Below are 25,984 nucleotides of genomic sequence, written 5' to 3'. Positions count from 1 at the left end.
GGGAGAAATAGATTTTTACTTATAATTTATGTATCAGAATGAGTGGTGAGAGCTTAACATAACACTTAGATAAAGTCACTTTGGGTTTAAGATTTCACTTTATTTTTCTAATTTTCTTGGTAAAATTAAGTATTCCTACTTGATGGAGCTATTTCTTTACATAGGATGAAAAGCCTTACAACTAATCTATGCAACTGTTAGTACAGCAGATAGGGCACTTTCCTTGCACACAGCCAGCCTTGGTTCAATGCCTGATATCCAGAGGGAATAGAGCCCTGTCAAGAGTCATCCCTGAGCACAGTGTAAGCCAGGTGTGACCCAAAACCACTCCCACCCCATCCCCACCCTGAGCTCAGTGCCAGTCAGGTATGACCCCAAACCAACCAAACACACACACACACACACACACACACACACACACACACACACACACACCAACAAAAAAATCTGTATGTAAATGTTTTATCAGTATAAAAATGTACTCATTGGATGATAAAGATCAAATGAGATAGTATGTATGAATGTGCAGACTTGGATGAGAGGTACCGGAAGCATCAGCTCTAGTCAGCAGAGGCCTGAATGCTCAATGCCAGAGAGGAAGCAGAGTTGGGAGAGAGCTAATAAGTACATTCTTGATTGGACATATGTCATTTCACCAGTTGACAAATGTTATTTTACCAAAACAGTTTTCTTTTTATTTTTCTCTCAGTTTTTCAATCTCTAAATTATGCAAAAGAAGACAAACCTAAATTCTAAGGCTATTTTATAATTCTAAGTAAATTTGTGCTTTTTGCCTCCCTTTCTTCCCAATATTTACAAATTTTTCTAAAAGTCCATCTTGGTGCATTTTGAGTTTTCCCTATTGATGGAATGAAAACCTTTTTTTTTTTTTTTTGGTTTGTTTTTGTGAGCACAGAGCACAAGAGTGTTCAAATTTGAGGTGCTAAAAAATCAGGAAGGGTTGGAAAGCTAAATCAAATCAAATCAATGGTTAAGAAATACCAGATTCAAGGGGCCAGAGAGATAGCATGGAGGTAGGGCATTTGTCTTGCATGCAGAAGGGCGCTGGTTCGAATCCTGGTATCCCATATGGTCCCCTGAGCCTGCCAGGAGCAATTTCTGAGCATAGAGCCAGAAGTAACCCCTGAGCGATGCCGGGTGTGACCCAAAAACCAAAACCAAAACAAAACAAAACAAAAAAAAGAAATACCCAGGTTCTTAATAAAATCCTGTATCGGAAGACAATAAAGAGATGTCTGGGGCCAGAGAGATAGTGCAGCAAGCAGGGCATTGCCTTGAAAGCAGCCAACCTGGGTTCAATTTCTGGCATTCTACATGGTCCCCTAGCACTGCCAGGAGTAATTCCTGAGTGCAGAGCCAAGAGTAATCCCTGAGCACTGCTGGGTTTCATCTAAAAACCAATAGAGAAAGAAATGTCTGTATTTACTTAAGTTGTTTTTTTTTTTAAATCATAAAGTATGAACACCTGGAAACAACATCAGTGCTCTCAAATTAGCACAGCAAGGGGAAGCATGTGCATAGGAATCCCTAAAAAACAGAATCCACTGCAGCCTCACTCCTCAGTGTAGGTGGCAGAAAGCTAGGCAAAGCCATCCACTGAGCATCAGGAAAGAAACACCAAGAGAAATATGTAGCTAAAATTTTCAGCTACCTGCATTATGCTTTAGATTCATTTCACCAGAGGCCACTTTGCTATTATTTACAAAGAATGAAAATATTAATTAAAATTAATCAAATTGAAAATCTTCTCCTCTATGCCCCATTCCCTGCCCTTTGGACTCACCTGTAAGATTCTCTGCAAGATTGATGGAAGGGCAATAAATGCTGCCATGCTGTTTAGAACTTGCATAGTCAAAGACTTCAAGGCTATTAGAATAAAATGTCAATATTCAAGTTAGTTTAAAATAGGATATTTTTTCCCCCTACAAGTCAGCAGAAAATGAATTTGTATAGCTTCTGAGAAACTAAATTAACCAAGGCCAGGTTGATTATTTATTTTTGTTTTGAGGTAACAGCCAGCTATGTTCAGAGCTTATTCTTGGCTCTATGTTTAGGAGTCACTTCTGGCGGGGCTCAGAGGATCATATGTGGGAATTGAACCAGGGTAGGCTGGGTACAAGGAAAGGGTAGGCTGGATATCCACGAACACTCTAATCCCAGGTTGATATTTTAAAGTTAACTGATTACATGACAAAGATTACTATTATAACAAATGTTAGTTGTGTCACAACAACAATTAAACCTGAAAAATGAGATGTACACAATGATTTTATTAAGAAAAAGGCCTGTGGGTAGGAGTGATAGCTCAGTGGGTAGGGCTTTTGCCTTGTATGTGGCCAACCTGGGTTTAATTCCTGGCATCCCATATGTGCCCCAGAGTCTACCAGGATTAATTTAAGTGCAGAGCTAGGAGTAATCCCCGAGGGCCACTAGGCGTGGCCAAAAAAAAAAAAAAAAAAAAGTAAGGGCCCCAAACTCCAGGTACGCTGGTTTTGTGGCTAACATCTTCAGGGTCTCTTTGGAGCCAGTGAGGGCTGCCTCACCTTTTGCCTCTTTAGTTTTGTCAATCCTGGCAGCCACGCCGATGAACCATGACTGTTGCCAATAGTAGCTCAATGGCCCAGCCCTATAGATCCTTGAAGTAATGACCTTCGTGGCTGCATAACATGTCCATAATTACACACCATATTAGATGTGAAATTATCATAGAAGCCACATAAACCCAACAAACAAAACCAAGAGAGGAATGCTCAACTAACAATAAACAGTCGAGTAAACCTTCAGACAATGACATAATGACTTTATTGTGAATTATGACAAATTTTACATAATTTATTTTAATCAAGATTTTTTTCAATAATTCTATTATCACTTAACTGTACTAAGTAATATTAAGTAAATTGGTCATACCTGCCAAGGGAGATTGCGATACTGGGGGCAATGGTGGAGGGAATGTTACACTGGCAGTGGGATTGGTGTTAGAATGCTAAATGCCAGAAATAACTGTATTAGGAGGACTTCTGTAAAACAGTGTTTAAAATTATATAAAAATAAAAAGAATAAGAATATGATATTGGGAAAAAAGTATCACAATACTAGTAGTTAGCAGATCAAAAATAAATGTGTTGAGGGTTTAGAAGAACTTACCTTCGGAGTGTGGATGAGGTGCAGTTAAACTGGACAACTTCTGAGGGGCCATCATTGCCTCCAATAGCGGAAACCAAAGTGCCTGCAGTGTGGGAGGGAACCAAAGGAGAAGAAAAGGTTCTGTTCATTTCGCTACCATCAGCATGTTGTTTCATATGTGTTTGTTGCTAAAAATTAGGAGAAAGAAAAGAGATAACCCTTGTCTGGGAAGAGCAAAAGACAATTAAAAAACAAAATAAACAGAGATCAAAACTAACATGGCTGTCTCTGTCAGCATTCCTGGGAAAATAAGTGAGCTGAATGTCAGTGTATCTGAGGCCTTTGCTGGCCAATACAAAAACCAGTGCCATCTCTCAGAAGTAAAAAGGTGAGAACCACAGGTCTACCACCTTGGTAAAAACTGCCCGTCTGTGGTTTGCTCTGCAAGTGTAAAGGCTAAAGAAGGCTGCTTGAGGTCTCTGACTACAGCCTTCTGTGTCTCAGCAGAGGGCAGGTCAATGGAGCCGTAGCAGACTTCCTGCTGAGGTTCTTTTCTGCTCTAGTTTAAGTACATCACTCACAATTTCTGACTAAGCTGGTTTTGCTGAAGAAGAAAAGTCTCCTAAATGACCTTCCCCACCTCACCCCCTTTCACTTCAGTAGTGTCAATCAAGAAAAGTGAACAACAGTCATCCAAAGTTTTTTTTCGTTATTAAACATTATTTTGTATGCATCATCATACCCCAAAGGGTAGCAATTAACATTTCAGGGAACATTGCCAACCCCATTACTCCTATTATGTTGGTCATTGTAGAAAGTGCTTTGAATACATTTTCTCCTTTCAAGCTCACAGAAATCTTGCAGGGTTGTGCACCAGATTCACTTGAGTGTATATATACTTGAGGGAAGAAATCAAAGCTAGAAAAGTAAGTTGTTCTAGATCACACCTCGGTTAACTGGACATCTAAATAAGTGCTCTCTTTTTTTTTTTTTTGTAGTTTTTGGGTCACACCCGGCAGTGCTCAGGGGTTATTCCTGGCTCCAGGCTCAGAAATTGCTCCTGCAGGTACGGGGGACCATATGGGATGCCAGGATTCGAACCGATGACCTCCTGCATAAAAGGCAAATGCCTTACCTCCATGCTATCTTTCCGGCCCCTGAATAAGTGCTCTTTTGAAACCTTAGGAAATAAATCTTTTTTGGACAGTGTGGGGATTTGGGTCACACCCAGCATTACTCAGGGGTCACTCCTGGTTCTGTGCTCAGAAATCATCGCTGGCTCAGGGGACCATGTGGGATGCTGGGATTGAAACCACTGTCTCTCTAGTATTGGCCTCCTGCAAGGCAAACACCTTACCACTGTACTATCACTCCGGCCCCAGGAAAAATCTTTATCTCCAAAGACAAACATATACATTTTAAGATATTAACTGTTTCTCTAGCTGGATGCAAATGACCAAGTTCTTAAGTCAGGATACTCAGAGGTGCAAGAGAAAATATAACTAAACAGAGACCAAGAAAGGTTATTACAGAACAGAGCATATACTATATGTGCCTCCACACACTGTTCAAAGTCTGGCAATGGCAACATGAGGGTTTATTACGGCAACAGGTTAAGAGCCTATTACCTTTCCTTGGGCTGACCAGTCATTGAAGAGCTCTATCAAGAAGCCATACCTGCCCCATTCCAAAGGCCAGGATTTGATGCTGCTGACATTGTATACATTCCTTTAAGTTCCAAGATACAGGTTTAATTATGCCAATTATGGCAATTACTACTTTACTGAATAATTTACTTATTTATTTGGTGGTGATGGTGCCAGGATTGAATCCAGATCTCAAATATACAATGCATGACCTTTATCACACATCCAACATTTCCCCAGCTCCTAATTTTCCTCTCTCCATCTCTCCCTCCCTTCTTCCCTCCCTCCTTCTCCCTCCCTCCCTACTTTGTTCCCTCCCTCCCTTCCTTACTTCCATCAAACCCAGGTCAACTGCTTATAAGGTCAGTGCTTTATCATTTTGGCCCCCAACTTTTCATTTTTACCAGTACTTTAAGAACTTTAAATCTTTGAAAAAAATTTAATTCTTTTACTATTAAATACTGGCTCCTAAAATTTTAACATGGGTAAAAGGTAAAAACCCATAGCTAAAACAGTCATCCAGAGGGCTAGAGAGAAAGAATAGGGGCTAAGGAATCTACATTGTATATGATTTATTCTGGTTTGATTCATCTGCTTGAGCCACCGAGCACCTTTGGAGAGCAAGTCAGAGTCAGAAGTATCCTCACCCCCACCCCATGGAGTATGGCTCAAGTGGTAGGGTATTTGTCTTGCAAGCAGCTGGCTGACCAGGACCAATGGTGGTTTGAATCCCACCATCCCATATGGTCTTCCTTGCCTGCCAGGAGCGATTTCTGAGCAGTGCCAGGAGTAACCCCGGAGGGCCACCAGGTGTGGAAGAAAGAAGAAAGAAAGAAAGAAAGAAAGAAAGAAAGAAAAGGAAGAAAAGAAAAAGAAAGAAAGAGAGAAAGAAAGAAAGAAAGAAAGAGAGAGAGAAAGAAAGAAAGAAAGAAAGAAAGAAAGAAAGAAAGAAAGAAAGAAAGAGAGAGAGAGAGAGAGAGAAAGAAAGGAAGGAAGGAAGGAAGGAAGGACGGAAGGAAGAAAGAAAGAAAGGAAGAAAGAAAGAAAATAAGAGAGGAAAGAAAGAGAGAGAGAAAGAAAAAGAAAGAAAGAAAGAAAGAGAAAGAAAGAAAGAAAGAAAGAAAGAAAGAAAGAAAGAAAGAAAGAAGGAAGGAAAGAAAGGAAGGAAAGAAAGAAGAAAGAAAGGAAAGAGAGAGAGAAAGAGAGAGAGAGAGAAACAAACTTTCTTTGCGGGGACCAAATAATACACAATACTCACTATTGTATATTATATATTATAAAGTCATATTCTTTATTACAGGTAATCATGGGACACAGGAGTTCAGCATCAACAGTTCTACAAAGGAAAGACTGGAGACAGTTCTACTTCGGTCTAACTTGAAGGAAACACTTCTTAATATTCCATCTTCTGATGGAAGAGGAAAACTTCTGCAAGGAGTTATAGATTTTGGGGATGCTTCAAATTTTCAAGGTAGTTTAGTTAGTGGCAACAATTTTTGTTCTACTTCCAAAACAGAACAAATATGAAGAGAAACAAGGTAAATAACCACAGAGATCCCCAATTTAATATATGGCATTACATAAAATCAACGCAGTATTTTCATAAAACTGTACCGATTACATAAAATTCAAACCCAAATATTTTTGTTCTGATTATGGAACACTTTCATAAATAAAACAGAAAATATTGTGAGTGATAAGTGACTATGTGCATGTGTGTCTGTCTCCCTCCGAAAAAAAAAAAACCCAACACTTTCTTTTTATTTGGTTTTGGAACACATCTGGCTGTGCTTAGGGCTTATTTCTGGCTCTGTGATCAGGGGACCATATGGCAGGGATTGAACCTGGAACATATGCATGAAATACAAGTGTCTTAACCTTGCCTCTTAAGAAGAAGAAAACCTTCTCTTACAGATAGATTTATGTTAGGACTGCACTGGCTTTGTCTTAGAGATACTGGGTTAGATTCCTAGCACCCCCTTACATCATTATCCCTATAGATTTCTTTTGTTAGGCTGCTAGTAAAGGGTGTAATAATAATCTTTGAGAAGTGAAAATTTCAAAGGATAAGTAAGAAGTCTAACACTGAATATCTTTACTGAAACGAATTCCAACTGAGACACATTTTTGACACAAAAAATGATTTTGCCACATCAAAGGAAGCTTTGTTCCTATTCTCTGATTATAAACTCTTAGTTCAATCCCTAGAGTTCAGGAGGTATAAATTTTAAACCCAATTCTTGTGTTTATATATAATACATCTATATATGAATATGAATCTGGACATACTTAAGTTTATGTGAACCTAAACTGTTCTATTTATAAAATATAATTGGCATTCCCTTACAGAAAAGTATCAGGCAGATATTATAAAGAAGATGGAAGAATTGAAAAATTAAAATGGCTTAGTTTTAAGCATGTATAAATGTGGCTTTAAGAATTATATCCTTTTTGTGTTTCTCTATGAAAATATAGCTATGTCCTTTTACATAATGAGAAGATAAGTTAAAAACACCTTCTCTAACTTTCTGGATTTCAGGAATTTTTAAAATAAGAGACATGAAACATATTAAACCCAAGATTTTAATAAGGAAAAGGATCAGATCTATTATGTAAATGTGTTTCCTACACACAATTTTTATTTGAAAGGTTTTTGAAATTTTACGATGGCAAAAAGGTCCCGATAGGTCAGGGAGATCAGACAAGGGCTAAAACCAACTCAGGTTCAATCCTTGGCACCACCCATAGTACTGAATGTGACACTGGCAGGAGCCCCTCCCCACACCTCCAGAAAGGCTAGTGTTGGCATGGTAGGACCCGAGTAGTCCCACATCCTTGGGCCCAGCATTCTCTTGGCCAGCAGGTAGCAACTCTAAGCATCATCTGGGAGACAGACAAAAAGAGATGAAAGTGGCCTGAGAGATAGTAGAGCAGGTATGGTGTTTGCAATGGGCACACACTGGTTCAATCCCTGGCTCTACACAAAATCCCCTGAACTATTACATCGTTTCTTTGAGCTCAATAACATCCTCAACATTTCTCCTTTGAAATCTTTTTCAGAGATTTCATAGATGAACATTCCTGGTTGATATCTCAGGGCTCTTATCTACTTCTCGTGGTGAGGTCTATGCTGTTTTCCCATATTGCCTATGGTACTCTGGAGGTGCATGGTGATTCAATTAAAAAGAAAGATTCTGTGAGCCCCCATTTGAGTGACCCCTGCCTGTAGGTCCAGAATCAGGCCCTGAGTACCACTGGGTGTGGCCCAAAAATAAAACCAAAAAAGAAAATTTAAAAACACCAAAATCCATGATATAAGCCCAAGTACAGTACTTTCCCCAGGAAGGAGAGGGCGTAAGGGGAGGAAGGACAGAGGCAGAGCTTGCAGGAATGCTCATATGCAGAACCCCACCCAGGGACAGAGCCTTGTTCACCACTTTTTTTTTGGAAGGGATGGAATGAGCACATCAATTCTGCTCAGAGCTTACTCCTGGCTCTGCATTCAAGGATGACTCCTGGAGGGGTTTGGGGAACTGTATGTAGTGCTGGGGAACCTGCAAGGTAAGTAGCTTGCCTATTGCTCTATCACTCTGGCCTATGTCCACATAATTTTATTTTGTTCATTTTTGGACCACACTCAGCAGCGCTTTGGGGTTACTCCTGCTCTGTGCTCAGAAATGGTTCCTGGCAGGCTCAGGGGACCATAAGGGATGCCGAGGATCAAACCCAGGTTTGTCCTGGGTCAGCCACGTGAAAGGCAAATAAATGCTCTACCACTGTGCTACCACTCCGGCCCTATGTCCACAAAATTTTAAATCCAGATAGTTTTGTTGACAGGGGAGGGGCATAAGTTTTTAAAGCTTTGTTTGTCTTGGGGTCTCCTAAGCAGTGTTCAGGAGGTTCAGGGGTATTACTGACAATGTTATTGAAGTCACAAAGTGCTCAGAGACCTCCAGGGCCACTCTTGGCAGAGCTGAAGGCAAGAGGGCCACAGTCATTGATGCCTGGGGGGTCATGGGGTGCCAGCTAGCACGAATATTTGGCACAAGTACTAACCACTGTACCATCTCTTGGCCACTGTCTGTCTACCTCTCTTCTCTTCCTTCTCTCCCTCCCTTCCCTCTTTCTTTCATTTTGAAATTTTTTGTTGGTGATTTCTATGTGAGAGATTTCATTTTTTAAATAGTAAAGGAAAACGTATCATGGGGGAAATGATAATTTCACCAAAATGTAAAAAAAAAAAAATCACCATTCGCCTAAGAATAGAAAACATACAATGTGTCATCTGGTGGGTGGTGTGTGTGGTAAACTAGCAAAATGTATATGGAAATATGCACCCTGCTTCTTATTTCAGAATTAAAAGGCAGTGGGAGGCAGCCAAGTGGTGTCAGGTGTGGGACCAGCCCCCAAGCGGGGCAGGCACTTACTTGGGGCCAAGGCCAGATCACGAGGCAAGCTCGTGTCTTCCAGCTACTGTAGAAGTCAGCAGTTGAGGCACATAAAACCCTTTATTTCTGCCCTGGTGGAACTCCCCCTGAACCGTACTCCCCCTTTAATGGTGTGACTGTGCCTTGCTGCTATCTGGAGTTGGCATCATCAGTGCTTCCCACCTTGGCTGTGCAGGATGTCTGTGTGGGAAGCTTCAAAACACACTGACGCCTGGGGCCGGCCCCAGAGACGTGGCTTCATTTGATGTGGGTACAGCCTGAGCACTGGGATTTGTCACAGCTCTCCCATGACACTAATGCACAGCCAGGCTGGGAACAACTTCGCTGAGCTTTCCTGGACTCTTTCCAGCTCTGTCTGGATCCCTGGAGGGATTGCTCCAATTCTACATGCTCATGTTCATCCACTGGGAACAGCAGAGATGATAAATGATGACACACTCACACAGTCACGGCCTGGGATGCACAAAACCCCAGTTCAAGGGAACGGGGACATTCAGCATTCACGTACCTCAGAGCTGCTGCACAACTAGGTCTAAGAATATGAAGCCTTTTGTGCGAACAAAAAGGATAGCACTCCTCGTAATACCTCCAGGAGACACACTCGTGGGAGCACTAAAGAGTGATTAAAATGCCGGGGAATTAAATCCAACTGGCTGAGAGGGCAGTTGAGTGGGAAGAGAAGTGATTGCTAGTTTCAGACTAGAACAGACTCTTAAATGCAGGCCTTCTCCTACCTCTCGTTGCTGCTGGTTCAAGTTATGGGAATTCCTCTGGCAAAGGGCAATTGTCTCCACCATAGTCTCTTCAATGTCCTTCAATGAAGGATCCACTTTGGTACCTAAATGCAGGAAAATGGTGAACATCATATAAGGATACAGTATGGGTAACCTCAGAGCTCCTATAAACAAATAGTTTCTCTTTACCTAGTCTTAGTTTTTCTAATAAAAAATATGATGTAAATGTATAATAATATCCTCAAGGGGCCTGAGAGATGGCATGGAGGTAAGGCGTTTGCCTTGCATGTAGAAGGACGGTGGTTTGAATCCCAGCACCCCATTTGGTCCCCTGAGCCTGCCAGGAGCGATTTCTGAGCATAGAGCTAGGAGTAATCCCTGAGTGCTACTGGGTGTGACCCAAAAACAAAACAACAACAAAAATATCTTCAAGAAGATTTGATACTCAGGATTAGCAAGTTAAAATGTGGGTAATTGTGTACAACAGGAGTTTGTCATATAAATGTTTGACATAACAAGATAAAGCACACCACTTAGAATTTCAGTACATTTTAATGATAGAAAATCTCAATGTTCCATGTGCATTGGTCAACTGGCACAGACATCATACCTTTCCTTGCTCTGCTATTTCTTTTTCTACCTATTTTATAAAAGGTACTCCTCCAAGACAGAATTACTGTCCCTTTCTTACCAGTTTTTTCCTTATAATTTCAGCAATGCTTGTAATCTGACTGCTCCTATAACTTTCAAATAAACACCTCCAACCCTAATTCCTTTCACAATCTGCAGGTGGAATTTTCAACAGACCCTAGAATTTAGACAAACCCTTAGTCTATATAGTGTCATTCTATTAAGAAGCTGGAACTTTATGCAAAACCCATTTTTTTTGGTTCAGTTTTTGGATCACATCTGGCAGCACTCAGGGGTTACTTCTGGCTCTGTGCTCAGAAGTTTCTCCTGGCAGGCTTGGGGGCCATATGGGATGCCAGGATTCCAACCACCGTCCATGCTTGATTGGCTGCTTGCAAGGCAAATGCCCTACCACTGCTATCGCTCCGGCTCCTAAAACCCAATTCACTTTTTGTCACTTCAGATCTGCTCATTTTACCTTAATTAAACAAAAACGTTCTTCTTTAAATCAAACCAGTGACAAATCATAATCATCTTCAAAGTTCCCTTTCCTTCACGCTCAAATAGCTCAAATAGCCCACCATTCTGCCAACTCTGCTTTTTCTATGTCCATTATTCCTGCCCTGGAGTAGTTTTTCAGCACTCATTTGCATTAGGGCAACAGTCTCTCTCTCTTGTTTCTTTTTTAAATTCATTGTAAATTTTGTTTTACCTGCTTTATTTTAGTTAAATTTAATTATGATAGCTTAGGTCACATGATAAGAATAATTTTAATGTTTATGACTTCAAAGTACAGTTACTACACCTAACCACTATCAAAGTGTCCAGGACCCTTCACCAATATCCTTCAGTTACTCCCAGTCCACCTCTTCTTTCTCTTCTTATTTCCTCCCCATGCTGGGTAATCTCAATTTTGCAATACAGGGCTAAAGATTTGCTATCATTTAATATGGTCTATTTCTATTTCTCTGTAATACAGATTAATGAGATCAGCTGGTATGCCATCTGCCTCATTCATTTCCTTTTATTTTTTCGGGGGGGGGGTTTGGTTTTTGGGTCACACCCGGCAGCGCTCAGGGGTTACTCCTGGCTCTACGCTCAGAAATTGCTCTTGGTAGGCTCGGGGGACCATATGGGATGCCAGGATTCAAACCACCTTCCTTCTGCATGCAAGGCAAAACCTTACCTCCATGCTATCCCTCTGACCCCCCATTCATTTCCTTTTAAAGTGACACTACATAGGTAAGAAAGCACTGAGTGAAACATGGCAATCTCATCCATAGAAATTGCTGATGACTTCTACTAAACAACTAAAATATATTCTGATGGATCTCAGAAGCACTGCAGCTCTGGGCCTGAGCACTGAACTGCCCCCCTCCCCCACCAACACCACCTCCAAATATTTTGAGCACTGCTGGGTGCACTAAGAATATTAGTAATTATCTGACTATACACAAGTAATAATTCTGGCTCCGCTTCTTCCCTTTGTTTTTGTCTATCACCAGATTATTCCTCACTCCGAGGTTATTAGCTAGATAGATACTTTTGTGTTTGGGTCCTCACAATCCTACAAGGCCCTTTTCCTGTTTTTTTTCCTATCAGACTTCTGTTCATCATTCTTTCTTATGTCAAAGGTCATGACATGCCACAAAAAGTCTCTAGACCAGGGGTCTCAAACTCGCAGACCGTAAGCCATTTGCAACCCTCCGTACAACATTTTGTGGCCCGAGGCCGGCCTTCAAATATTGCAGTATTTGCGATTATTCACTTACTGAATAATCACAATAAAAATCGCATTAATAAGAAAAAAATCACATTAAACATTCGCATACCCCGAGCAGTTCCGTTCTGGGTATGCAAATGTTTAATGCGATTTTTTTTTGCGATTTTTTTCCTTACTAATGCGATATTTTATTGCGAATATTCGGTAAGCAAAATCCCTTATGTGGCCCTGCCTCACCCCGACTTTGCCTCCTGTGGCCCCCAGGTAAACTGAGCTTGAGACCCCTGCTCTAGATCATCCCATACCTCAACCCTTAGCCCCCTGGACTGCTAGTGTAACAGTTCCATTTTGTGTACAGCTTGGAATAGTTTGGGCCTCTTTTTTTTTTGACACTGGTCTAGTTTGGGTCTCATGATTCTACTGTCTTTTTTGGTTTGGATATTTAGATCTGTCCTTTTTTATTTCCATTCAACGCTCCTGAGACTGCTTGGCCCCTGAGTCCCATCCACTTTTTTTTTCTCAGTTCGTAAGAGAACATAGAAATATGAGGTAGAACAAGATGATTCATGTTCTATGATTCTATAAAAAAAGGCAGAAGCCCCTATCTAGAAGCTATAAATAAAATTAAAAAAAAAAAAAGAACAAGGGGGCAGATGTGTGGGTGGGTTTTTGTTTTTTGCATAGGTGCAGTAAACATTGGGGGAAATTAGAAAGGAAATTCTGTTGGCCTAATGTACAGGGTATCTCTCTCCTTGAAGCATACTGTCATAAGACTGACTACAGGCTCTGGGCATGTTAGTTGTCAAACCCCAAGGTCTCTCTTTATGGTCCCAGGAAAAGTTCTGCTCAGTTGTGGTTTTCAATATAATACTGATTCTATTGACATTTAATACTTATATTTATGTGTCTTCTTTATGAGAGAGTAGTTTTTTGGACAAGGATTGCTTCAGCCACCTGCGGATAAGCCACAGAAACTACTACAATGTTTTGCTATTAAGAAATCCTAGTTTGATTTCAGAACTGAGGCTATTGTGTGGTGCCTGTCTTTACTGCTGTAGTGCTCACTGGATATTTAATTTGATATTTCTTTCTGTATTGATGTTGTGTTTCAATTACCTTTTTCATGTCCTCACTCAAACTGAGGTTAAAAGCTTCTAGAAGGACTCTGCCATTTCAGCTTATTTGATTTATTTTATTTTTTCTTATTTTTTACTCCATTCTATTGCTTTTCTTTCCTTCAAACAAAATCACATAACTCTAATTATCGAGTTCCACCTCTTAAATAGAGGGGGAAATAAGGGAGGATACCAGGACCAAACAGATAATATGATCACTAATAGTAAGCTAGACAAAGAGCGGACCACCTACTCTAGCAGCCCAGGGGATGATGGTGGGGGATATGGTTGCAGAAAGGGAATGAGGATGGGGGAGGACAAATTTGGTGATGGGTATTCCCCTGATTCAATGTTAATATGTACCTAAAATACTACTGTGAAAGATATGTAAGCCAATATGATCAAAATAAAAATTAAAAAAAAAAAAGAAATCCTCAATAATTTTTCCTGTGGGGAACTTGGAAAGTGGTGGACTCAGCTAATAATACTCAGGAACAACTCCTAGCAGTGCTCAGGTGACTGTGTGGTGCTGGGGACTGAACTCAGGCCTCTATATGCAAAGAATATGTTCAGCCATCCCCCTTGAGCTATCTTTGTTCTCAGTCCTCCAAAATTTTTAAGCTTGCTGAAAAGGTTGAATCTAAGACTAAATGGTAGACATGGAAATATTACTAAAAAAATATCTGGGGCCGGAGAGATAGCATGGAGGTAAGGCGTTTGCCTTTCATGCAGGAGGTCATCGGTTCGAATCCCGGCGTCCCATATGGTCCTCCGTGCCTGCCAGGAGCAATTTCTGAGCATGGAGCCAGGAATAACCCCTGAGCACTGCCGGGTGTGACCCAAAAACCACAATATATATATATATATATCTTCATTGGCATTCAAAGAACTGGAATTCCTTGTTTCCCAAGATAAACCACTTGCAAATCATTATAGTAATTTTAAAGAGGAATTTTCTTATACCTTCCCATTTTTGCATAATATCCTCAAAAATGTACTTTTAGAGCACTATAGGGAAATAGAAAAACATAAATGTAACAAACAAAAGAGTCAAGTTGAATGAATATGTATTGGTAGTAAAAAAAAAAAAAGAATAACTATTTAAATGAACTGAATATGGAAAGGTTCATCAAGGATTTCCTGAGGTTGCAAAAGATTAGATATGCCAAATGACTGAGCTACAATAGATACCCTATCACCCAAGTTCTAATCATCAAAAAATATAGATAAATAAAATAATTCAGAGGGCAACAAGGGATTTCTCCAAGGGGTGGAGTGCATGCTTTGCATGCTAGAGGCCCATATTCAAATGCTGGCAATTGTGGTTACACCCCACCCAAGCACTGAACTGGATATATTGCTAGACTATGTCCACAACAAGTGAATGGATATAAGACATGGATGCCTACACATCAATGGGGTTATTATTTAGCCTGTAAGAGGAACATATCCTGATACAGATTATACATGACTGAATCCTGAAGACATTGTGCCAAATGTAACAAGCTAAACAGTAAAGGGAAGATATTGTATGACCACCTCACTGAGACACATAGAGTCACCAGAACATAGAGCAGTGGTTGCTGGAGGCTGGAGAACTCTGTTAATGAGACCGTGTCTTAGGCTGAGGGTCAACAGAGTTCTACAGATTAATGATGGTAAATGTTCACACACTAACATGAAAGTTCTGCTTCCATTGATCTTCCAACAAATGGCCCAAAGGAGGAAATTTTACATTTCTGTATTTTACAAATAGGATTGCTAGGCTTTAGGAGATAGCTCATGTGGTGGTAAGATTGCAAAAGTGCATACTCTGTGGCCTGGGGAGATCCACATGTGTAAATACACACAACTAAAAGATCTGATCCCTGGTAAGAGCCCAAGCTAAGTGTGTAAACACTGAAGCCAAGTGTGTGTTTCTGGAAAGCAAGTTTTTACAGAGCAGGGGATTGTGAAATGACAAAGGAGGGAGGGAAGATGTAAACTAAATAAAAAACGGAATTATTATAGAGGGGCATTGGTATGATGTGATTTTTGTTTGTTTGTTTGTTTGTGTTCCATACTCGGCGGCACTTAGGAGTTACTCCTGGCTTTGAGCTCAGAATCTCACCTTGCAGGCTTGGGGGAGCAAATGGGATGCTGGGGATTCAAACTGGGTCCGTCCCAGGTTGGCCGCACACAAGGCAAATGCCCTACTGCTGTGCTATCAATCCAGCTCCTGACTAAATATTGTCAAGAGGTATAAAACTATACCCCTAAAATATATGTTTGTAAACAGTTACTTTAATAAAAATTTAAAATATTTTATTTTTGCTATGTATCTGCCAAGGGGGCAAGCTGGGAGTTGGAAGGAACTTGGAAACATTGGTAGAGGGAAGGGGAAATTGGTGGTGGGAATGATGTTGAATCATCATATGTCTAAAGCAACACCATTTTGAACAACTCTGTAAATTATAGTGCCTTATAAAAATTAGAAGACAAATATTTTAATATCAAGGAATTTGACATGATTAAATATCATAAAGCCATTCAATATCACAAAAGCAGTTTGTACTGCTTTGTGTTAAAAGGACATAAATTCAGTACATAAATATTGATTATATAGAAATTTGGATCTGTTTTGTTCAGCAAGTAGAACAATTTGAAGGGTGTTAGTTGTGCAAGTTATTGATACCTATCAAATGTGAACTAAAACAAAATCCCCCAGATAATCAATATCTGAAGAGATTCCTAGCCTTACTAATAGAAATCCATGACTATTAGCATTTCCAGAAACAATCTTTTAAATGAGTTCTTAATACAAGCCCTTGAAAATTAGCTAAAACTATGATCCAGGTTAAAGGGCATAGGCAGCAACTATGCAGAACATCACTGTTTTAAAGGAATAACATTATTAGCAACTCCTTTAACAACATGTGGTTGGGCCAGAGTGGTAGCACAGTGATAGGGTGTTTGCCTTGCATGCGGCTGATCCAGGACAGACGCAGGTTCATTCCCTGGCATCCCATATTGTCCCCTAAGCCAGAAGCGATTTCTGAGTCAGGAGAAACCCCTGAGCATTGCCACCAGGAGTGGCCCAAAAAACCAAACAAACAAACAAAAAACTGTGGTTCATGGGGCCAAAGAAAGTTGTAAATAGCATTAAAAACAAAACTTACTTTCATCTTGATTTGTAATCTCCAGAAGTTTGCTTTGCAGTTTCTAGGAGAAAAAAAGAAGAATGAAGAGAAGGGTAAAGGAACATTGTATTTCTAATACACTGATATTTTAAAGAAAAAAAAAACTACTATAAACAAGTCATTATAACTGGCCCCTGACTGTTACTCAACAGATAATTAAAAAATATATTTATTTAAACACTGTGGATACAAGGTTGTTCATAGTACAGTTGCTCTTTTTTTTTTAACAAATACAAAGTTGTTCATGATTGAGTTTCAGTCATATCTTGTATAAAACACCCTTCGCCTGTGTACATTTCTCACCACAAATGTCCACACTTTCCCTCCAACCCTCCCTCCTGCCTGTCTTTGGGGAAGACCTTCTCTCTCTCTCTCTCTCTCTCTCTCTCTCTCTCTCTCTCTCTCTCTCTCTCTCTCTCTCTCCTTCTTCCTTTCTCTCTCTCTCCCTCTCTCTCTTTGTCTCTCTCTCTCCCTCACTCTCCCTCTCCCTCTCTCCTCTTAGACAATGTGGTTTGCACACTATTTGGACACTATTTTAGTGTCTAAAAGAGAAAAAAAAGATTTTTTTCTTGACAAACCAAGCGATGCTCAGAGATCAATTCTGGTGGGCTTGGGAAACCATATGTAGTGTCAGAGAGCAAGCAAGGCAAACACTCCACCCACTATACTATGTTTCTGGGCTCTCAGATGAGAACAAACACAATGCAGAAAGTGCAGTAAGGGAAATGGTGGATCCATCAATTATCTTGATTCCACCCTACTTTCTATTTTGGCTTGTCTCACCATGCAATCATGCAGTCATGGTTGACATTCTCTTCTTTTCTTTTCTTTCTTTCCTTCCCCCATCCCGTGACTATATACAGCAATGTTCCAGTGCTACTTATATTCAGGGGACCATTTAGAGCCAGGGTATGAACCTGGGCCTCCTGCATGCAACACATATGCTCTAGCCCTTTGAGCCATCTCCCTGGCCCATCACTAACATACTGAAAGCACAGTAGTGAGCATTAGGACTTAACCACACATTGGATAATGAAATAAAATTCATACTAGGCTAAGAGAAAAAGGGATGTATGGGGAATAACTAAGGACATAACATAGGCCTTGCTCTAGCTTTGGGTGGGTGTTATTAGTATGAATTTCCATTTAATCTAGCAATCCTACTGCTAAGAAATACCCAGAAAATGGGAAGAAGGGGCTAGATTTAATAGGATTTAATACTCTGGCCTGCAATGTAGCTGAACCCAGTTAAGAGTCCAAGATGCTGTATACATTCCCCTGGGCATAGAGCCAGGAGTAACCATCAGGTATGGCTCCAAACCCCCAAACTGCTCCTATGCCCCGCTCCCACAAAAGAATTGAAAGCAGTATGCCTTGTGTGCCACTGGGTGTGGCCTCAAAGCAAACAAGGAAATCCAATTCTCCCAAAACTCCCAAGAAAACTCACTTTGTGATTTAATTGCAACTTGGACCTTTTTTTGCATATAAGTTTTACCTTAGAAAATATACAACCAGGAGCCAGAGAGAGAGAGTATGCTGGAAAAGGTGCTTCCCTTGCATACAGCTGACCTGGGTTTAATCCCTAGTATCCGATACAGTATACCGAGACCTACCAGGAGTGATTCCTGAGCACAGAGTCAGGAGTATGCCCTGAACACAGTCAACTCATGCTCCACCCCCCCCTACTGAATTCTATTTCAGTGAAATAGACAATAAAAGATGTTCTATCTGTAACTTGAGACTTAAAATGGATTGATGAAAACTTATACAATGTTATATACTACTTATATATCAATAAGCAAGTGATAAACTAATGAATGGTCAGAGAGAAGAACAGAAAGAAGACACCAGTAAATATTACCTTTAGCATTATTAAAAAGGCACCATGAATATCTCCTTTCTTTTCTAATAGATAGGCAGTGACTTCATGAAGTTGATGCTTCTGAGTAATCTAACAAAGAAGAGAACACAAAGGCTTGTTCACAAATCTTATTATGGAGAAGGAAGTTATTTACATCAAGGATCAGAAAAACAAAACAATAATAAATGTACAATTTAATGTAGAATGTTTCTTTACAGTTTGATATGTAAACACTTCACTTCCTATTATATTGGATTTTTATTGTCTGTTTTTATTTTGTTTTGTTTTGGTTTGGTTTGGTTTTTGGGCCATACCCATACCCAATGGTGCTCAGAAATCACTCCTGCAGGCCTGGGAGACTGTATGGGGTGCTAGGGATCGAAATTGAGTTGGCCACATGCAAGGCAAATGCCCTACTCACTGTGATATTGCTCCAGCCCTTTTATTATATCATTTGACAGTTATAATGACAACACGCTCATTCTTCTTTTCTTTTTCACTCATTTATTTTAAAATTTAGTCTGTAGTGATGGAGAGGTAATTCAAAGGTTGAAGCATATGTTTTGCATGCAGGACACCTGGGTTCCATCCCCAGAATCACATGGCTCCAGAACACTGCCAAGAGTTACACCTGAGCATCCTTAGGAGGAGTCCCAAGCACCACTGGGTGTGAACCAAAAGTCAAGCAAAACTGTAACATCCTAAATGAGGAAAATCATGCAAGGAAATATAACACACATAAGTAGTAATAATATAAAGACCAGGAATTAATTGGTATAATTATAAAACATATTCAATCCAGAAGTTAACAAAAATCAATAAAATGAGTGACTAGTAATAATTAATTCCAAATAATTATAGAGAATAAAAGATGAAAAAAATGTATAAAAGTACCATAGAAAAAAATAACAATATCTGTTACTAATTTGTTAGTTTAAAAGTTCCAAAACTTAACAGTCTTTGAGGGACCAGAAAGATATAGTACAGCAGGTAGGGTGACTACCTTTCATTCCATCTGGTCCCTGAGTATTGCTAGAAGTGATACCTGAATGCAGAAGTAGGAGTAACTAAGTCCTAAGCATAGCCATATGTGGCTCTCCAAAAATATGTTTTTGAAAAGACTAGGAAAAATAAAATAATAAAATGCAAGAGTAAGATAAAAAGAGAGGTGCAAAATACTAAATAATAGGTTTAACAGACTGATGGGGAAAAAATGGTACAATCATCACGGCAAATGCAGAAAAGATATTTTAAAATGGTGTTCCCACTCTTGACAAAAACAGAAATACCCAAATGGGAGTGGAACTTCTTTAATTTGATAAAAATTACCAAAATTCTATAGAAAGTACTATTTTCAAAAAAATATTAAAAACCATTCCCTTTGAGAAGAAGCAAGAATACATTTTTTTCCTATTAATAATATCCTAAAGCTCCCAAACAATGGGAAAAATGTATATGGTTAAAAAAAGCAAAACAAACCCCAAAATGCCACATCTTTTAGCAAACACTTCTGCCCTCTCAGCAGGCTCTCATTCACAGACCCTCTGCTAGCTCATCCAACCTTCCAGGGAAGGTTAACCTTATGGCTGAGATCCCCAGTGTCCTTATGGGAGTATAAGCAGATTCCCCTCCCTTCTACTTGGGTTCTGGCAATCTCCATGCCTAAGAACCACCATCTCAGCAGGGGGCCTGAGCAGCTTTTCTCACAACTTACTGCTCTCATTTACACTGCTTGTCACCAGTTGAAGACAGGCAGGGAAAGAAAAGAGCAATTCCCAGCCTACCCTGTCAGTATCTCGGAAGGCTAACTATAAGAGATTCACCCTCAGTACAACAGGAACACAGAAAACACAATGGGGCAAAACCTGTAGAAAGTCCAGAAACATAGAAAGCCCCTGCCTTTCCACCCAGCTTAGTAAACTCTCAGAGAATGACTGTAGTGACACTGTGTTGAGATGTTTGATGAGTACAAAGAAACAGTGGCACAGGTAGTCAGCAAAGCACAAGAATGTATGAGAACTGAAATGAGAAAATGACAATCCAAAATGACAGACATGAAAAGCAGGGTAGGTGATATTAAAAACTCAATAGGTCTATTTAAAACACTAATAGCACAATAGCAACTGCTCTGGAAAAGCTCAAGTTGCTCCAAGATGCAGAAAACCTCTAGAAAACTGGGTAAAGTCTGAAAAGAAACTGCATGGGCTGGTGAGAGTAAAGTGGATAGGGCACTGGCCTTACACAAAGCTGACCTGGGTTTGATCCTTGGCTCCTGTATGATGCCCAACCTCCTGCCAGCATGATCCCTAAGCAGAGCCAGGAGTAATCCCTGAGCACTGTCAGGTGTGCCTTCTCCCCAAAAGAATAGAAAGAAAATAAAGAAAATGAACAAATAGAGAAAATTAGTGAGCTTTGTGTTGAGTTCAAGTCTCATCAATGTTCTTGAAAAACAAGGCAAATTTGGTGAAGAAACACTGATTAAAGAAACCATAAATAATCTCCAAAACATAGAAATAATTGACAAGAATTTCCTGGAGTTGAGTGCAAGACTGAGATCGAAGAGGCCCAAAAGGTGAAAATAAACACAAATAGAAAATCTCCAAGATACATTATAATCAGAATGACAAAAGCCAGTGAGAATACTGAAAGCAGCAAGATAAAAAAAAAAAACCACATACAAAGGAAAGCCCATAAAATTCTCAACAGATCTATCCAAATGAGATTCTATGAGTCAGAAGAGAAGGGTGGGACATAGTTTTTTAAAAAGCTGAAAAAAATGAACAGCTCACCAAAAATACTCTAGTCAGCTAGATTATCAATCAGATTTGAAGGAACAATATAGAACTTCATGAAGAGGCACCAGGTTAGGGATTTCATAGCCTTGAAGCAGGTTTAAAAAAGTGTTACAGGTCTTTAAAAGACGCCTTACCATTTGCACCACTGCTCCGGCCCCTTTCTTTTTTTCTTTTTTAATTTTATTTTATTGAAACCATTGTGATCTACAAAGTCCTTCAAGTTGAATTTAAGATATACAATGAATCTGGACCATTTCCACCATCAGTGTCGACCTCCTTCCACCAATAATCCCAGAGTGCATCCTATAACACCACCCTTTCCCCCCCTGACCTGTCAGTGTAACAGGCCCATTTAAGTTTAGATTGTTAAGGTTTGTCGTTGACTTTAGCTTGGTATTTAGTTCTGCCTTTATTTTTAGGGCACTTAATTTCTTAATAAAGATAAACAACACACAATCTTGATGCCAGTAGGAAACTGCTAATATATGAGGCTGCAGCTATTGTGCAGAGGGTACAGTGCTTGCCTTGCACAGAGTCAACTCAGGTTCAATCCCCAACACCCCAAGCAGTCCCCTAAGCACTGTCAGGAGTAATTCCTGAGTGCAAAGGAAGAAGAAACCCCTGACCATAACCATCAGGTATGGTCCAGAAAACAAAACTAAAGTCATTACCTTTTCATTTAACAAACAAAGCCAAAACCCAAATAAAACAGCTATAAAACTGAATTGTTGGATATATATGTTTCTAACCAGGAATGCTTACAAACAAGAAACTGGTTGTTTCCTTTATTTGCTGTCAGGACTACAGACAGCAGTGTCAGCTCAGAATTCAGATGAATGCATGTGCTAGGTATGTGCCTTGCCACTTGAGACATGTCTCCATATAGTTTCTTTAATTTTTGTAGTTTCACCATCTTCCCTGTTCTAGGTTTGCTTGGCTACAACAGCTATGAAGTTTGAGTGTACCCATTCCTGAATGGGTGCTGCTTCCAACTCTACTAGGTCAAACAGGTTGGCAGTTCATCAGAGAAGAAAAGACTTGTGTATACAATAAGAAGGTCTGGCTTTAGTTGGGGGACACCACATAGTAAGCTATATAAGCTATATACACTTAGGTAAACAATCTAATATGTGGGTCTCCCTTTACTCATTTGTAAAAAGGTGAAGAATGAGGACAAGTTCACTCTTGCCCTCTCTAGATTATCAGTAATACCTGAATTGTTTCTTCTAGCCGGTAGCACTCCAGGACTTGCAGAGTTTCGATAACTTGGTTTGGGCTGAACTGACACAACAGCTCAATGAACTGTTCTGTAATACAAGGAGATATCTGCAGTGATTCTTGATTTATATGAATACCTTCCCTAAAAATAGAACAACACAAAACAGAATAACACTGTTTAGTTTCAATGATAATTCTACTAAAATCAAGATTTCTTTCTAGTCAGGTAAAATTGTGAACAAATTCTCAATGTTACTTAGGTTATTAGAATAAACTATATATATGATATCATTACAATATTTTCCAATTTACATTAAATAATTAAGGAAATGGCACTCAGAGGAGGATGCATTAAATCATTCTGTAAGTTAAAATATTGCTCAGACATGGAGAATATCATGCTGAGTGAAATGAGTCAGAGAGGAAGAAACAGACTTCTGAATAATCGCACTCATCTGACGGATATTAAAAAAACCTATATCTAGGGGCTACAAAAAACCCCAAATATGAGAATATTACTTAAATACAATAGAAATAATGGGTGAGAAGCACAGTTAAGACAGAGAAGGGACCTCTATGCAATAATAGTTGGAAATAATCACTCTGAACAAGAATTAGGAACTGAAAAGAAGTAAAGGGATGTACATAATACCACTTCAGTAACAGTATTGCAAATCAAATCACAGTGCCTAATAGAAAAAAAAATAAAGTGAGGGAGAGACAGAGAGAGAGAGAGAAAAAAAAGTGTCTGTCATAGAAACAGGGTGGGGGTGGGGATAAAATGCTGGGAGGGTAACTGGGGAAAATGGTGACAGCAAATGAACACTGGTGAAGGGATGGGTGTTGAAACATTGTATAACTGAAACTCAACTACCAACAATCTTTTAACTCTGTATTTCATGGTAATTTAATAAAAAAATTAAATAAAAACTTAAAAATATAAAAATTAAAATTTCACAAGAATAAAAAAAAGTTATACTGTTCTTAAAGAAGCATAAATAGGGCTGGATGAACACTCCACATGCCAGGATTTTGTGTGCCTTTGACTGGTATGATGGGGGCTCTGGGCAGGACAGCTAGCCATAGGACCCCTGGGCTGACCACTTAGTCCAGGTGAACAAGATTCCCCCCACACCAGGCGGGTCTTCAGGGCCACGCCTGGTTAATCGGGCCCTGGGGGGAGGGGGTGAGAAATTCCTCCCTAGGCATCCAAAAACTACAGAGGCTCGGCTGGGCTCAGAACACTCCACATGCCAGGATTTTGTGTGCCTTTGACTGGTATGATGGGGGCTCTGGGCAGGACAGCTAGCCATAGGACCCTTGGGCTGACCACTTAGTCCAGGTGAACAAGATTCCTCCCTAGGCATCCAAAAACTACAGAACCGCGGGCTCACACCCCCGCGCGTACTTCATGTGTTCAGACTATTCCTTATTCTTATGTTATGTTTTGCGTATACAGAATGTTCATTTTGTATTCTGCCCTTTCCCACACCCCTACAAAGCTCTTTTTTACTCCTTAACTCTCTAACCCCCTCTCAAACATCACTAACCTACATTACTCTTTTTAACTTCAGTAGTGTACAATCCTAATCACAGTCCAAAGCTGTGCATTGTGTGTGACAACCCCAAACTGTTTCAAGATACATAAAATGGACACATATTTCTTTAGAATATTTTGTGTTTTTTCTCTTACAGCTATAATTCTTACTAAATGTTGTCTTATACAGTGATGATTCTAACCACTTTTTATCTTCTCTTTTTGAGCTGTTTAACAAGGAATTTTGGTGGAAGAGTCCCCCAGTTTAATGCTTATGATTGAACCATGTCATGGGAATCATTGGAATTGTTCTCATGGCCCCCATATGCGCCAATAACACCACGTGGCATTGCTTCTTATTTGCATAGGCACATTAAAATGGGAAAATACTATACATACAAATAAGATCCTATCTAATAGAGATTGGAACACACAAATCTTGTAGTGCAAAGGGACCTTACACCCTGAACATTGACATAACGACCTGGCACAGACCTCAGAAGAAAGGGCATAATCCATTCTCCCCTGAACCAGGGAAGCCATCCACGAAACATCCAGGCTGGTCTATAACATCACCTGGAAGCAATCCTCTACCACGGAAGACCTACACTGCTCAGACTTCGAACTGCTCAAAAGAGACTTCCCTTAACACTGAGAAGACTTAACAACAACAACGACCTGCTTACAGGACAGGGCTCCCTGCATTGCCCTTTGATTGTGAGGTGAAAGGAGAGGATGCTCCACATCCTGACTTCAATGTAAGATATGCAGATTCCAGGATCTTTAATACAGAAACATGATACCAACAACAGAGACTGTGTGAAAAATAAAAGTGTGTTGGCACTACAGACAATGTATTGGATTGGACGATCTAGCTTGCCTGGAGCCTAGACTTGGTCTTGTGCCAGGAAACTTCAGGGGTCTGGTCTCTTTGTACTTAGGCCAAGGTTATTTCTTTCCATGTCCCTCATATTTTGGTGGGCCTATGCAAACAACAGTTGCCACTCTAACACCATTTTTACTGTGCTCCTTTGACTCTAATCCTTAAAAAGAACTCACTTAAAATTTGAGGTTAACTTAAGCTAATATGCATGTATATGGAAATGTAAGAAAATACTATGCCTATAATGTTTAAGGAGTTACGTAAGTTTTATGGCTTTATATTGCCTTGTGTACTGTTAAGAAATATTATAATGTGTTATAATCTGGGGACTTGAGGGACAAAGTAATTGTACATGAATTCTGTCTTAATCTTAATGTTCTTTGGCTGAAATTTCAAAGTTAAGATATCAGCAAGGGGAGTTCTGAGAATTATGTTATGGGTGATTGTCCTTCCACTGTAATTTTACCTTGTCTTCTTTCTTTGCACCCTTGTTCTAATAATTAAAAAAAAGTATAATAAATGGCAATATGAGTAAGTGAATGAAACTGTTAAAGTTGCTTAAAATTCAGAAACTTACATGACATTTTTTCATTATACCAAATAAAAATAGTCTCTCTATATTACCTCTTAGAGATAGTATCATTTTTATCCACATTCTAATAGTTTCTTAATAGTTGTGTTTTGGTTTTCTTCCACTACAACAATGATCATTTGCCCTCAAACTGTATAAAGCCAAACGTGATCTATGGAGCCAAAGACTTAGAACCTAAGACCTAAACTTTTGGAACTGGAACTAGAAGAATTTTGTGTTAATAAAATTGACAGTATTATGATAAGAGGCATCAATGGAACCAACAGAAGGTTGGACCAGCAGTATTACTCTGGACCAGCAGTATTAGCATCATTTGGAAACTTGTCAAAATGCCAATTTCCTGGTCCTAGTTTAGATTTACTAGATCACAAACTAGTATCTGTGTTAAAAAAACAAGTCTCTATTCTAGCATTTTAACTGTGGACTATGTATCTAACTGGGGTGATTGTGAAAAATGCTTAAAATTTTGGGTCACA

The 25,984-nt window shown here is 39.6% G+C and overlaps 1 protein-coding gene across 2 annotated transcripts in view; it reads right to left on the bottom strand.

The window, feature by feature from the left end:
- VPS8 (VPS8 subunit of CORVET complex) overlaps positions 1–25,984 on the bottom strand; it is a 272,714-nt gene that overhangs the window by 72,803 nt on the left and 173,927 nt on the right. For both annotated transcript variants that reach the window (XM_049775814.1, XM_049775815.1), the window contains 6 exons: positions 22,491–22,638; positions 18,484–18,573; positions 16,602–16,644; positions 9,976–10,079; positions 3,169–3,250; positions 1,805–1,887 (listed from right to left, as the gene is read on the bottom strand). In XM_049775814.1, coding sequence (XP_049631771.1) covers positions 1,805–1,887; positions 3,169–3,250; positions 9,976–10,079; positions 16,602–16,644; positions 18,484–18,573; positions 22,491–22,638 — 550 coding nt within the window. The remainder of the gene's footprint in view (positions 1–1,804; positions 1,888–3,168; positions 3,251–9,975; positions 10,080–16,601; positions 16,645–18,483; positions 18,574–22,490; positions 22,639–25,984) is intronic.

This window comes from Suncus etruscus, chromosome 6, assembly GCF_024139225.1.
Source record: "Suncus etruscus isolate mSunEtr1 chromosome 6, mSunEtr1.pri.cur, whole genome shotgun sequence".
Taxonomy (NCBI): domain Eukaryota; kingdom Metazoa; phylum Chordata; class Mammalia; order Eulipotyphla; family Soricidae; genus Suncus; species Suncus etruscus.
Note: the sequence above shows the minus strand (reverse complement) of the source record. Positions and strands in the feature narration are given on the sequence as shown.